Source organism: Loxodonta africana, chromosome 21, assembly GCF_030014295.1.
Source record: "Loxodonta africana isolate mLoxAfr1 chromosome 21, mLoxAfr1.hap2, whole genome shotgun sequence".
Taxonomy (NCBI): Eukaryota; Metazoa; Chordata; class Mammalia; order Proboscidea; family Elephantidae; genus Loxodonta; species Loxodonta africana.
Window position 1 is genome coordinate 50696696 of NC_087362.1, and position 14819 is coordinate 50711514.

The 14819-nt window shown below is 42.0% G+C and overlaps 1 protein-coding gene across 3 annotated transcripts in view; it reads left to right on the forward strand.

The window, feature by feature from the left end:
- The first annotated feature begins 2142 nt into the window (after positions 1-2142).
- The window catches only part of NAE1 (NEDD8 activating enzyme E1 subunit 1), a 35646-nt gene continuing 22969 nt past the window's right edge, over positions 2143-14819 (forward strand). Inside the window, exons 1-7 of one of the 3 annotated variants that reach the window (XM_064273941.1) lie at positions 2143-2285; positions 6055-6158; positions 6252-6312; positions 7801-7831; positions 8562-8633; positions 8862-8941; positions 14150-14259. In XM_064273941.1, the coding sequence (XP_064130011.1) occupies positions 2233-2285; positions 6055-6158; positions 6252-6312; positions 7801-7831; positions 8562-8633; positions 8862-8941; positions 14150-14259 (511 nt within the window). In that variant the 5' untranslated portion in view covers positions 2143-2232. Of the gene's footprint in view, positions 2286-6054; positions 6159-6251; positions 6313-7800; positions 7832-8561; positions 8634-8861; positions 8942-14149; positions 14260-14819 lie in introns of those variants that run through there. The other 2 variants (XM_003417129.4, XM_064273943.1) reach the window with 2 other exon arrangements.

The following is a 14819-nucleotide window of genomic DNA, read 5'->3' on the forward strand; positions in this document are numbered from 1 at the left end:
AGCCTTCTTGCCCCATTATGGATTGAATTGTGTCTCCCAAAAATGTGTGTTAACTTGGCTAGGGCATGATTCCCAGTATTGTGTAATTGTCCACAATTTTGTGATGTGATGTGATTATCCTATGTGCTGTAAACACTAACATCTATGATATAAATGAGGCAGGATTAGAGGCAGTTATGTTAGAGGCAGGATTAGAGGCAGGACTCAATCTACAGGATTAGATTGTATCTTGGGTAAAGCTCTTTTGAGATATAAAAGAGAGAAGTGAGCAGAGAGGAGAGGGACCTCATACCACCAAGAAAGACGTGCTGGGAGTGGAGTTTGTCCTTTAGACCTGAGGTCCCTGCATTGAGAAACTCCTAGACCAGGGGAAGATTGATGACAAGGATCTGCTCCCAGAACTGACAGAGAGAAAGTCTTGCCTGGGAGCTGGCACCATGAGTTTGCACTTCTAGCCTCCTAGACTATGAGAGAATAAATTTCTCTTTATTAAAGCCATCCAGTTATGTTATTTCTGTTATAGCAGCACTAGATAACTATGTCCCATTATGTAGGAAAAATTATACTGAGCTATCTTTTTTTTACAGATACCACCAACAGAAACCTTCTCAAAATCATGTATTTCTTCGGTAGCAACATGACTCCCCCCTGATTTTGGGGGGTGGTTCCTTTTATTTAGTCAATGACTGCACTGAACGTGAGAGGTTGTGCGGTGAACTTTCACTTGCCACTTTTTGACCTTCCCACGTTACCTGGGCATATTTTATTATCTCTTATATTTCACCTGTCCAACTGGAGAAGGAAATGTGACAGCATAAGCATATGAGGAGCTGGGAAAGCCTCATGCTTCTGTTTCCCAACAGCCATGTCCCATAGGTGCTGGGTAAGGGCCAGGGAAGGTGTGGCGGGGAGTGTGCACCCACCCTGATCCTGGAGACAACACCCAGGGACAATTGCATCTATCATCACTGCATTATTACTGTCAAACTGTGACACCTCCCCTGTTCCCAACCAAGGGTAAGGTAGGGGTGGGCATTGGGACCTGTGCTCATTTTCACCTTATTTCAGGCCATTATTATTAACCTGAAGGTGCCTATAGGGTCTGGGAAGTAGAGGGGGAGGAATCCTTGTCTCCCTCCCTGCTGGTCTCCTGACTTTCAGCTCTTTCCCTTTCCCTCAGCCTTATGGCAGTGGCCCCTTCCTTCCCACCCATCCCCACAGGGCAGCGATCCTCTTCCTGAAAAGTGGCTCTTCAGGAAGTAGCGGACATTAACTTCCTCCTTGCAAGCTCACAGTCCTCACAGCCTGGCTCCTGCTGTCTCTCAAACCTCCCCTGACCCCTTCCTACCCCTCGTCTGACTCCCCAGGACACCAAACTCACTCTAGAAGCTACGGCTCAGCCTGCAGTGCTTTCGCCGCCTCTCAAAGATGACGCTTGCTGTTCCTCCTGCTTAAAACACCCTTCCATCCCAACACCACTTGAAACATTCCTGGAAAAGGAAGAGGGTGGTGTCCCTCTGGGCACCCCTCAACATACCAGCTACCCTCTCTCTCTTCGTACATTCTCTGACAAGCACTTATTTACTGTCCCTTTTCCCTCACGGGTCTGTGAGCAACCAAAAACAGGGCCTCCTTTTTGGTAAGAGCTGGGAGCAGCTTACTTTGTGCTACAAAACATACCCTCAGGGTGTGGGCTTGTTGCAGGGAAGACTGGATGAAATGGACGGACAATAATGATCATAATAATGAAAGTTATTATTCATCCAGGATTTTTTTGTGAGTCTGGCTCTGTATATTCAAAATCTTCTTTAAGGCTAAAAGAACACTGTAACGGAGACCCACGTATCCCCATTGCTCAGACGGGGAAACTAAGGATTTGGGAGGTAAAGAGGGGATCTCACACAAGTAAATGATTAAAACCCAAGTCGGCGTGATTCCAAAGACCGAGTCCCTCACTATTACAGCATGGACAGAGGTAGAGACTGGTACACCTGCGGGGCTGTTGCACTCGGACTGACTGGACCAGCCACCCGAGACCAGGTCCGGGTAGCGGCTGCCTACGCCTAGCGTACCGTCGACGCGTGCGCAGTGCAGTGGCGGCGCCCCCTAGGGGCGGCGCGTAGACGGCTGCGGCGGCTGCGAAGGGGCGCTCAGTACGCCTGTGCGCGGGCGGAGGTGGTGGTGGTGGCCCTCTGCAGGGGCTCGGCTTTTCTCCGCGCGGCGAGCGCTGCCATGGCTCAGCCGGGGAAGCTGCCCAAGGAGCAGAAGTACGACCGGCAGCTGAGGTGAGCCGGGGCTTCCCGAGCGTGGCGGTCGTGCCGGCGGGTTCCCCTGCGTCCGGGGCGGGCCTGAGCGCGCGGACGGCGCGGTGGGGCCTCCCTCAGGCCTCCCGCCAGGCCAGGCCGTGTGGGGCGCGGAGAGCCGGCGCTCAGGGCTCCGACCAGGGACCCGGGGGTTCCGCGAGGGCCGGGACCCCCCCACCTCCGCCACGCGCTCTTTGGTCTGAAGGGCTCGGTCCCAGCGCCAGCCGGGTCACCAGGGCGGCCACCGGCCCCGCCACGCCGCGCTCAGCCTCTCGCCTGTAGAATGGGGGAATTGGGGATACCCCACCCCGGCGACTGAGAGCGATACCAAGTGTTAGGTATTGTTTAAAATCGGCTCTGTCCAATAAAAATATAATGCTAGCCCCAAATACGATCCACATACGTAGTTGTAAATTTTCTAGTAGCCACGTTAAAAGTGAAAAGAGACAGGTGTGATCAATTTTACCAGTATGTTTATTTAACGCAGTATATCCAAAATACTACCATTTCAACGTAATCAGTGTAAAAGCTTACTTACTGGAGATATTTTACATTCTTTTTTCCATACTGTCTTCGAGATCCTGTGTGTATTTTGCGCTTCCCAAAACCAGACCCGTTGCCATCGAGTGGATTCTGACAGTACATCTCTGAGCCACATTTCTAGTGCTCAGTAGCAACACGTGGCTAAGCCCAAACCAAACCCTGCTGCAGTCAATTTGGACTCATCCTGACCCCATGTGTTACAGAGTAGAACTGCTCCATAGGGTTTTCTTGGCTGTAATCTTTATGGAAGCAAATCGTAAGGCCTTTCCTCTGCGGTGCAGCTGGGTAGGTTCAAACTGCCAACCTTCAGGTTAGTAGTTAAGTGCAAATAGTTTGAGCCACTCAGGGACCTGCCTTGTTGGGCAGTGGAGGTCTAAGCCTTGTCCTTTGCTGCTTTCCCGCTTGCCTTTTCTCCTCACACTCCGCCTTCCCTATTTATTGAGCATTTTCTATGTGCTGAAGCAATAGAGGTAACAAAGATGCTTCCCCTCACCTCCAAGTTTCTGAAGCCCCCAACCCTAGAGAAGTTACTTTATGTACCTAAGAACAGAAACTCCCATTTGCACTACTGTCTAGGGCTGTATTACGGACTTTAGGCGCTAAAGTCTAATAGCAGCCTTGAAGGCAGACATTCTGCTTTACAGAAAGGGAAACAGCCTTGGTGAGTTTAGGTAACTTGTTTGTCCTGTGCCCTGTGTGTGTAAGCCAGGATTTAAACTCAGGCTCTTCTGGCTTTTTCAGAGAGGTGGTACTGTGTCACATCACTTTGCTTCCAGCTTCTGGCCAAAGAGGCAAGGTGGTAGAATTCCTGTAAGCAGCTTATGTTCTCTTGTAAATTCTTGGAGTTCCTTGTGTTTTGAATGCAGATATAACCATATGTGACAGAGCTGAGAAGATATTTAAGGTCACTAAGGAACTGTAATAGAAACCCTGGTGGCGTAGTGGTTAACAGCTGTGGCTGCTAACCAAAAGATCAGCAGTTTGAATCCGCCAGGTGCTCCTTGGAAACCCTATGGGGCAGTACTCCTTTGTCCTATAGGGTTAATATGAGTTGCAATCAACTCTACAGAAACGGATTTTTTAAGCAACTGTAAAAGAGCCCTGATGGTGCAAAAGGTTGGCAGATCGAATCCACCCAGCAATTCTGCAGGAGAAAGACCTGGCAGTCTGCTTCTGTAAAGATTATAACCTAGAAAACCCTTGAGGCAGCTCTCTTCTGTCACATGGAGTTGCTACGAATCAGAGGCGACTTGACAGTACCCAACAAGCAACTTTAACAAAAGAGGGGTTTTGCTGAGTTCTTGACATTTAAGAAACACACTTTACCTTTCATTGGGAGAACTGGTTATTGACTTTGAAGTGTCAGAGGGAAGCAGTCTAAAGTGAAGTTGTCAGAAAGGTTCTGGCTCCCCTTAGTTAGCCAAGCAAGAGAGTAGAGAGGATTGATTTCTTGTTTCGCCCCTTCTTGAAATATGTTTAGGGATACACTATTATTCTGTTAGGCTCACTCTCCAACTACCCAAAAACCAGTTACCGACGAGTCTATTTCGACTCATAGTGACCCTATAGGACAGAGTAGAACTGCCCCGTAGGGTTTCTGAGGAGCGGCTAGTGGACTTGAACTGCCCACCTGGGCTGTGCCACCTGGGCTCCCCAACTACCCAAGGATCCATTAACCAAATATATTGGAGTCTTCTGTGTGCCCTACTCTCATGGGAAAAAAAAAAAAAAAACAGATGTTGCTATTCATCTGGTTCTTCAGGCTATCCCCCCATTCATTTGACAACTGTTCAGTGATTACTCTGGGCAAGGCATTGTGCCAGGTATTGGGGCTCCAGTGGTGAACAGAAACAGAGTGCTCAGGGCCCTTATGGAGCTTAGAGCAGAGAGGGGAGATGGATAGTCAGCAAATAAAAAACCAATTACAGCAGTTACAGGTTGTGATATGCTCTGGAGGACACAGTGGCTGCACATAAGGGGAAAGCTGCTTTAGGTCCGGTGATGAAGAAGGAACATTAAAGTCCTATTGGTTCTCTAGGCTGCTAATACCTACCTGGCTGTGGCAATTTTCTGATGATTTGGGATCCATGTATACTTCCTAGGAGCCCTGGTGGTGCAGTGGTTAAGAAATGGGCTACTAACCAAAAGAATGGCAATTCGAATCCACCAGGCACTGCTTGGAAACCCTATGGGGCAGTTCTACTCTGTCCTGTAGGGTCGCTGTGAATCAGAATTGACAGCAACAGGTTTGGTTTTTTATTTTTATACTTCCTATTTTATGTTGTTAGGTGCCGTGGAGTTGATTTTGACCCATAGCAATCCTGTGTGACAGAGTAGAACTGCCCCACAGGGTTTTCTAGGCTGTGATCTTTACAGGAGCAGGCAGCCAGGTCTTTCTCTACCCGGGAGCCACTGGGTGGGTTTGAATTGCCAACCTTTCAGTTAGCAGCCAAGCACTTAACCATTGCACCACCAGGGCTTCCTATATTACTGAGAAGGAAAGATAAATTAGTTAATAGGTTTTCCTGGGTGAAGATAACCAGGTTGGCCCAGGTACAGTGATTTGTGTGTGATTATGTACCTTGCCCCTGTAACAATGTGCCATTGTGAATCAGTTACAACGTTCATTTCTAGTTCTTATTACATCTTTGTGTTAATTAATTTTGCATTTATTAATCATGTGATTAGAATGTTCATTGTGTATTATATTTTAAAGTTCTTCCCTAGAAATTGATGTGAAGCTGATGACATTTTCTTGCTAAAATTTTTACTCACTTTTGCAGATGTCACAGCAGTAAGCCCTGTGTCAAGATCCTAAATGCACTGGATCCATGTAACTTAAGGAGAAATGAAATAGAGAACAAGTTTCAAATCTAAGACACTTTAATGTTAATGAGCTGTGAGTTAAAGACTTCTGTAAGTTCTCTGGTTTGAAAAGAGTAATGGAGGAGGAGCCAGAAGTGAAGAGCAAGTTCCTGGTTCTGATTTGACCCTCTTCTTACTATGCAAGGCATCAACTTGTCTTAGTCTTAGGTTACTCAACTATGTAATTCTGGTAATAGCATCTGCTATTCCTGTCTCACATGGTTGCCATGGTTATATCAGTTCCCCTATGGAAGAACGCATTAAAAATGAAAGATCATTCAAGTATGAAAGTTATATTTTTGTGAAAGTTTTAGAAATGTTGAATTTGTGTCTTGTTTTGTAGACTGTGGGGTGATCATGGGCAAGAGGCTTTAGAATCTGCTCATGTTTGCCTAATAAATGCAACAGCCACAGGAACTGAAATTCTTAAAAACTTGGTACTACCAGGTAATGTAGTTTTATGGTTGTGTTCTAAATTTACTTCTTTAAGGTTTTGAACTAAAAATGTATTTTCTTGACTGACTCTGTTTTGTCTCCCAGGTGTTGGTTCATTTACAATTATTGATGGAAATCAGGTCAGCGGAGAAGATGCTGGAAACAAGTATGTTCTGTTATTTTCAAATATGAACATGTTAGAGAAGGCAGTGTACTGTCATAGGAGAGTGAGGCCTGAATCCTAGCTTCATCTCTTCCAGCAGAGTGACTTGACTCTCAGGTGGAAATAATCCCTTTGTTTAGACTTAAAGTGAGGATGAAGTAAATTAATGTTATTTTATAGGTAAAGTGCTAGCATGGGTGTCTGGCAAATAGGCCATTAATAAAAAGTACCCATGATTACTATCTTTATTGTTGTTATTAATGCAAAGGAGTAGTAATTATTCCTTTATTTGTGAAATCTGGACACTTCCTCAGTCCTTGCATTGATTCTGAGGCGTTACTATGTGAGTGACAGTAATTATATTTCAGGATTATGAGAATGAGAAAAGCAATACCTTTTCTTTGTTAGCTTAGTCTAGCTATCTCTGTCTACACTACACAGTCTCTATGAAAGTACAGTTTTAAAGATGGCCTGGATATCATTCTTTAAAGATTATATTAAGACTCTCAGAACACCCCCAAATTGGAATTTCAGGCTCACCTTTTCAGGGACTTGGGGTCTGGGATCTCTCATTGGATTTGTCAGTAAATAACAATAGCAAATAAATACAAGGAAAAACAGGATCTGGTTCATATCGAGCTTTGATGTCTTCTCTGGGTGTGTGCATAAGTTTCCTTTATCCACAATACAGCCCTTTTATTGGTCTCTAAGAAAAAGTCCTGTTGTCTTTGCTTGCTTAATCTCAGTACGCAGGTAGTGTGCTTGATTGATTAAAGTAGGATGTAAGGTTAAGGTTTCTCTTTCTTATGGAGCCAGTGAGCTTGTGTTGTAAGTGGCACCTTGACTCTGATCAGCAGTGTCAGATCTGGGGCTGGGAACCTGACAAGCATATGTGTGGGAGGAAACCTGAATAAATTTGTTATAAACCCAGTGCCGTCGATATAGAATTGTTATAGTTACATGCAAAAGCAAACGGTTCAGTGTTCAGTATGATATTTCCTGAAGTGTGGTCTGGGGAACACTGGTTCTAGGTAATATTAATCACTGTTAAATGGGCAAATGGATTCCACGGTTGGATGAGTTTGGAAAATGGGTAAAATGAAGTTAAATATTTCTTTACCAAAAGACTTTCAAACCCAAAACCCAGACTTACAAAGTATGTGTAATATATATATTTTGCATTTCCAAGCAGGACATATAGCATATAGTGTTTCTTAAACTCTTTTTTTTAGCCAAGGAACTCTTTTCTTTCAGAGCTTCTTGTGAAATTTCTCATTCTGTGTATACACGTTGGGAAGTATTGATTTATTAGCCCATCTTTGTTTACAAGTCTCATCTAATTTTCTTCCTTTAAGAAGGCTTTTACAATCTGAGATCAAAATATAATTTGTTTTCTACTATGAATGAAATATACCTGGCATTACGAGTAACCTTTCCTTTATAGTCAAATAAGGCTTTTAATTGGATTAATTTATTTTTTCCCCATTGTAGTTTTTTCCTCCAAAGAAGCAGTATCGGAAAGGTAAAACATTGTTTGTTATAGGATATAGTTGTGTGTGAGCATCTAATGATGCCACTATGTTTTGATTGCTTGAAAAGCTTAGACTTTAAAAGAGCTTATTTCTCTGAGACAAAAAGTTGAATCAGCTCATTTTTCTGATCTTGTGAATCTTTATATGAATATTTGTTAGTCTGAAAACTTAGAAGTACTGTCTATATTTTTATACTGTATCGTGTATCTTTTATTAAAGGTAAATCTTGAATAATGGTATGTTCAGAGCATGGAGTATTGTGCTCAACACAATTTTTAAGAGATAACTGGAATACCCTTTAGTTTTATAGTTTGTGTTAAGAATTTTACAGTATTAGCTTAGTACAGTGTTCTGAATGGGAATGACTGTTTCTTTAATGATTGGCCTCTGTTGTACAGGATTATAGATGTTGGCGGTTAGTTTGAGTCTGAACTTGATTCAGGACATCCTCACCTGCTACCCAGGGTTTTCTGTCTATTTGCCTAATCAGAAAAGTAGAGTGCAAATAATATAGTCATTTAAGGACTCTGGATAATAAAATTTTAGCTGTTTTAAGTAATATTCTGGTTGAATCCTAGTTTAAGCACTGCAGAAAGAATTGTCATACGTATGCATGAAATTCGATAGTTTTACAATGTGTTTTGACTGCCCTGTAAGTTGAGGGGTTACATTGTAATCGATTTTTCTCTAATTCAAGTCAAATGCTTTGTTTTTAAAAAGAACCGAGCTCAAGCTGCCATGGAATTCTTACAAGAATTAAATACTGATGTCTCTGGAGGTTTTGTGGAAGAGGTACATACATATAAACATTATTATTTCTGTATGGAGATATAATTATTTTAATAATTCTAAATCCTAGGAATTTTGAATCTTTGTATCGTCTATGTTTATTTGAGAGTTGAATTACTTTAACTTTGGAGTCTAGTATATTGCCTCATTTGTTCCAAAATAGTTTAACTGTTTCTGCCATGTTTAATATGAATGTGAAAATTTTGAATTTTTTTCCCCTGTCCTATTTAGAGTCCAGAAAACCTTCTAGACAATGATCCTTCATTTTTCTGTAGGTTTACCATTGTGGTTGCAACTCAACTCCCTGAAAGGTAAATTTTTATGTTAATATGTTTTTATTTTAATCTCTTATTAAAGTTACATGATTTTCTTTTCTCTTCATAATCTAAGATTTAGTTTAAAAAAATTTTAAACTATGCCCATATACCTGTTGCCATCGAGTTAATTCTGACTCAGCGACCCTATAGGACAGAGTAGAACTGCCCCAAAGGGTTTCCAAGGAGTGGCTGGTGGATTCGAACTGCCAACTTTTTGGTTAGCAGCTGTGGGTCTTAACCACTGCACTGCCAGGTCCCATAGAAGCCTTTAATTGGAAGCACTTATAAATCTTCCTCTATTATGCGATCTCTGACATTGTTTCTATTACCAAGGCCATATTTTCCAACTACTCATCCTTCTTTGTTTCCAACTTTCGCATTGCAATCACTAGTAATTATCAGTGCATCTTGATTGCATGTTTGATCAATTTCAGACTGCAGAACTTGGTAAAAATCTTTAATTTCTCCATCTTTGGCATTAGTAGTTGGCGTGTAAATTTGAATAATAGTCGTGTTAACTGGTCTTCCTTGTAGGCGTGTGGATATTATCCTATCACTGACAGCATTTTACTTCAGGATAGACCTTGAAATGTTCTTTTTGATGATGAACGTGGTGCCATTCCTCCTCAGTTTGTCATTACTGGCAAAGTAGACCACACGATTGCCCAATTCAGAATGGCCAATACCAGTCCATTTCGGCTCACTAATGCCTAGGATATTGATCTTCATGTGTTTCATTTCATTTTTGATGATTTCCAATTTTCCTAGATTCATATTTCGTATATTTCATGTCCTGATTATTAATGGATGTTTGCAGCTGTTTCTTCTCTTTTTGAGTTATGCCACCTCAGCAAATGAAGGTCCCGAAAGCTTTATTCCATCCACATCATTAAGGCTGACTCTACTTTGAGGAGGCCGCTCTTCCCTAGTTGTATTTTGAGTGCCTTCCAACCTGAGGAGCTCATCTTCCAGCACTGTATCAGACAAATGTTCCACTGCTATTCATAAAGTTTTCACTGGCTAATTCTTTTTTGGAAGTAGAAGCCAGGTCTTTCTTCCTAGTTTGTCTTAGTCTGGAAGCTCTGCTGAAACCTGTCCACAGTGGGTGACCCTGCTGGTATTTGAAATACCAGTGGCATAGCTTCCAGCATTACCATAACATGTAAGCCACCATAGTATGACAAACTGACAGACCAGTGGTGGTATAATTTTGCAAGACCAACAACGTATTCATTGCAGATACCTTTTTTCAACAACATAAATGGCAACTATACATGTGGACCTTGCCGGATGGAATGCACGGGAATCAGATTGACTACATCTGTGGAAAAAGACAATGGAGAAGGTCAGTATCATCAGGATGAGGCCAGGGGCCGACTGCGGAACAGACCATCAATTGCTTATATGTAAGTTCCGTTTGAAGCTGAAGAAGATTAAAGCAAATCCATGAGAGCCAAAGTACGACCTTGGGTATAACCCACCTGAATTTAGAGACTGCCTCAAGAATAGATTTGACGCACTGAACACTAATGACTGAAGACCAGACAAATTATGGGATGACATCAAGGACATCATCCATGAAGAAAGCAAAAGGTCATTAAAAAGACAGGAAAGAAAGGAAAGAACATCCTTGGCATTTCTCAAACTGAAAGAACTAAAGAAAAAATTCAAGCCTCGAGTTGCAATATCAAAAGATTCTATGGGCAAAATATTGAGTGATGCAGGAAGAAGCATCAAGGGAAGATGGAAGGAATATGTAGAGTCATTGTATCAAAAAGAATTGGTTGACATTCAGCCATTTTAGGAGGTAGCATATGATCAAGAACCGCTGGTATTGAAGGAAGAAATCCAAGCTACACCGAAGGCATTGGTGAAAAACAAGGGTCCAGGAATTGACTGAGTACCAAATAAGATGTTTCAACAAACTGATACAATGCTGGAAGTGCTCACTTGCCTGTGCCAAAAAATTTGAAGGCTAGCTACCTGGCCAACTGACTGGAAGAGATCCATATTTGTGCCCATTCCAAAGAAAGGTGATCCAACGGAATGTGGAAATTCTCAAACAACATCATTGGTATCACATGTAAGTAAAATTCTGCTGAAAACCGTTCAAAAATGGTTGAAGCAGTACATTGACAGGGAAGTGCCAGAAATTCAGGCTGGATTCAGAAGAGGACATGTAGGTGGAGAGGGAAAAACACTAAATAGACAATAGATGAGTGGTAACTTTGGTGAAGGGTAAGACAGTCACAGTGTTGGGGAAGCCAGCACAACTTGTCCAAGGCAAGGTCATGGAAGCTCCGAAGTCATATACAAACTCCCTGAGTGACCAAATTGCTAGGCTGAGGGCTAGGGACCATAGTCTCGGGGAACATGTAGCCCAGTTGGTATAACATAGTTTATAAAGAAAATGTTTTACTTTGGTAAGTAGCGTCTGGGGTCTTAAAAGCTTGTGAGCAGCCGTCTAGGATACTCTACTGGTCTCACCCTGTCTGGAGCAAGGGAGAATGAAGAAAACCAAATACACAAGGGGAAGATTAGTCCAAATGACTAATGGATCACAAGTACCGCAGCCTCCACCAGACCGAGTCTACCACAACTAGATGGTGCCTGGCCACCACTGCCCCCTGATCTGACAGGGATTACAATAGAGGGTTCCAGACAGAGCCGGAGAAAAATAGAGAGCAAAATTCTAACTCACAAAAAAAAAGAAAAAGGACCAGGCTTACTGGTATGACAGAGACTGGAGAAACCCCAAGAATATGGCCTGCAGTCACCGTTTTAGCTCAGTAACGATGTCACTCCTGAGGTTCACCCTTCAACTAAAGACTGAACAGGCCCGTAAAACAAAACAAGACTAAAGGGCATGCCAGCCTGGGGGTAAGGATGCAAAGGCAGGAAAGGGACAGGAAAGCTGGTAATGGGAAACCTAAAGTCAAGAAGAGGAGAGTGTTGACATGTGGGGTTGGCAACCAGTGTCACAAAACAATATGTGTATTGTTTAATGAGAAATTAGTTTTCTTTGTAAACCTATATCTAAAAAAGTACGATAAAAAAAAGTTAACACATGTAGATTTTAGCACATGTAAATTTTCTGCAAATACTCACCTTTATGAACTTGATTAAGGAGCCCTGGTGGTGCGGTGGTTAAAGTGATTGACTGCTAACTGAAGGGTCAGTGGTTCAAAACCACCAGTGGCTCTGTGGAAGAGAGATGTGGGTGTCTGCTTCTGTGGAGATTTACAGCCGTGCAACCCCTGTGGGGTCGCTATGAGTCGGAATGGACTCTATGGCATTGGGTTTAACTTTTTGGGTTATGAACTCCATCTATGCATAGGAATGTTAAAAACACTGTTATTATTGTAACAAAATCTTAATACTAACAATTACTTAAAAGAAAAAAAAAAGATGAAAAGGTAAAGAGATAGGGAAACTAGATTCCTGAAAATGGAACAACCGGAACGGAAACAATGAGAAAGTTCACGCGTGGTGATGAATGTAACCAATGTTACTGAACAGTTTGTGTACAAATTGTTGAATGGGAACCTAGTCTACTGTGCAGACTTTCACTGAAAACACAGTAAAACTATTTTAAAAAAAGAAGAGGAGGATGTGAAACGAGTGATATCGTTGCTGATGTCAGATGGATCTTGGCTGAAAGCGGAGAATTCCGGAAAGATGTTCACCTGTGTTTTATTGACTATGCAAAGACATTCGACTGTGTGGATCATAACAAATTATGGATAACCTTACGAAGAATGGGAATTCCAGAACACTTAATTGTGCTCATGAAGAACCTGTACATAGATCAAGAGGCAGTCGTTTAAACAGCGCAAGGGGCTACTGCATGATTTAAAACCAGGAAAGGTGTGCATCAGGATTGTATCCTTTTACCATACTTACTCAGTCTGTATGCTGTGCAGATAATATTGAAAATATTGAAGTTGCCAAGGATTTTATTTTACTTGGATCCACAATCAACACCAACGGAAGCAGCAGTCAGGAAACCACAGGATGTATCGCATTGGGCAAATCTGCTGTAAAACACCTCATTAAAGTGTTATAAAGCAAAGATGTCACTCTAAGGACCATAGCTTGCCTTATATGCATGTGAAAGCTAGACAGTGAATAAGGAAGATTGAAGAAGACTTGATGCCTTTGAATTATTGTGTTGGCGAAGAATGTTGAATATACCGTGGACTGCCAGAAGAGCAAACAAATCTGTCTTGGAAGAAGTACAGCCAGAATGCTGCTTAGAAGTGAGGATGGTGAGACTTTGTCTCACGTACTTTGGACGTGTTATCCAGAGGGACCAGTCCCTGGAGGAGGACATCACACTTGGTAAAGTATAAGGTCAGGGAAAAAGAGGAAGACCCTCAACAAGATTGATTGATACAGTGGCTGCAACAGTGGGCTGAAGCATAGCAGGGATTTTGAGGATGGTGCAGGATCGGGCAGTGTTTTGTTCTGTTGTACATAGGGTTGCTGTGAGTCGAAACAGACTCGATGGCGCCTAACAGCGTAAATCTTCCAGCACTGACGAAACTGGAAAGAGGAAAATTCTTTTTTAATATATTTTATATATAAATTTTTAAAAATGTATTTAGAGTAGTTAAACTGAACACTGGTTATTTTTTAGTGATGAAAACTAGTAAGACTTGATTATAGGAATCATTTTGGGGTCTGTACAAGGGTTTTTATAGGAATTCCTGAGTGGTGCAAACAGTTAATCCACTTGACTGCTAAGTAAAAAGTTGGAGACTCAAGTCCACCCAGTGGCACCTTGGAAGAAACCTGGTGATCTACTTCTGAAAAGTCAGCCATTGAAAACCCTGTGGAGCACAGTTCTACTCAAACATACGTGGGGTCCGCTTGAGTCAGAATTGATTTGATAGCGACTGGTCTTTTTTTACAAGAGTTTTATAAATGTTTTTATCTTCATTATAGAAATGTTTAGAAAGTGCCTTTCAATATAAAAAAGCTGGGGCTTTTAGAATACTTGAGTCCAAAATACATACTTTCGTTAAGACTGTACCCTTGTGGAATTGCTTGCTTTTCAGTACATCCTTGACTTGCTTATGTAAGTGTAGTAGATGTCTCTTTACCTTTATTATTTGAGTAAGAAAGTTGCTTTATTTTAAGGCATTTTCACGTTTGGCATATATCTATTTGCTCATCGTCTTATTTTGCTTTTCTTCGCAGTACATTACTACGTTTAGCAGATATCCTCTGGAATTCTCAAATCCCTCTTTTGGTCTGTAGGACATATGGACTAGTTGGTTATATGAGGATCATAATAAAAGAACATCCAGGTAAAATTGTTGAGCATATGGGTTTGCTATTAGTTGCTCTGGCTATAATTTTAGAAAATTGACAGTTTAGACAGTTAAGTTTATGAAGTAAATTTGTAGTAGCACAACTTTGGTTACAGTGTTCAAAGTGGCAGTGAAACTCAGAAGCACACATAGGTTTTAATCTAGTATTTCTTTTACTTAGCATTATAAAAGGATACAAAGCAGGTGATACAACAGGTATGGCTTCTTTATTTTATTAGGAGACCCTGCAGCTACACAAGTTCCTAGCTGCTTTCTCCTATCACTCACACAAGGCATGTGTCGCTGCCGTAAGCGAGAGCCAAGATATGTGGGTCACTTAGACATGTAGAATTCATACCATCTTTTCCCCATCAATCTTTTATTCTATTTTTATGCAGGCTCCAGACCTTCATGCTGTGTCACAGCTCCCTCAGTTCAGATGCAGTTCCACACTATAGCCAAGGAAACAGTCTCCTGGGAGACCAAAGTCACTTATGGGCAGGCCTGCATCAATTCAGGGCTGGTAATAGTCCTTATAAGATTTGACTCTTAAGTCA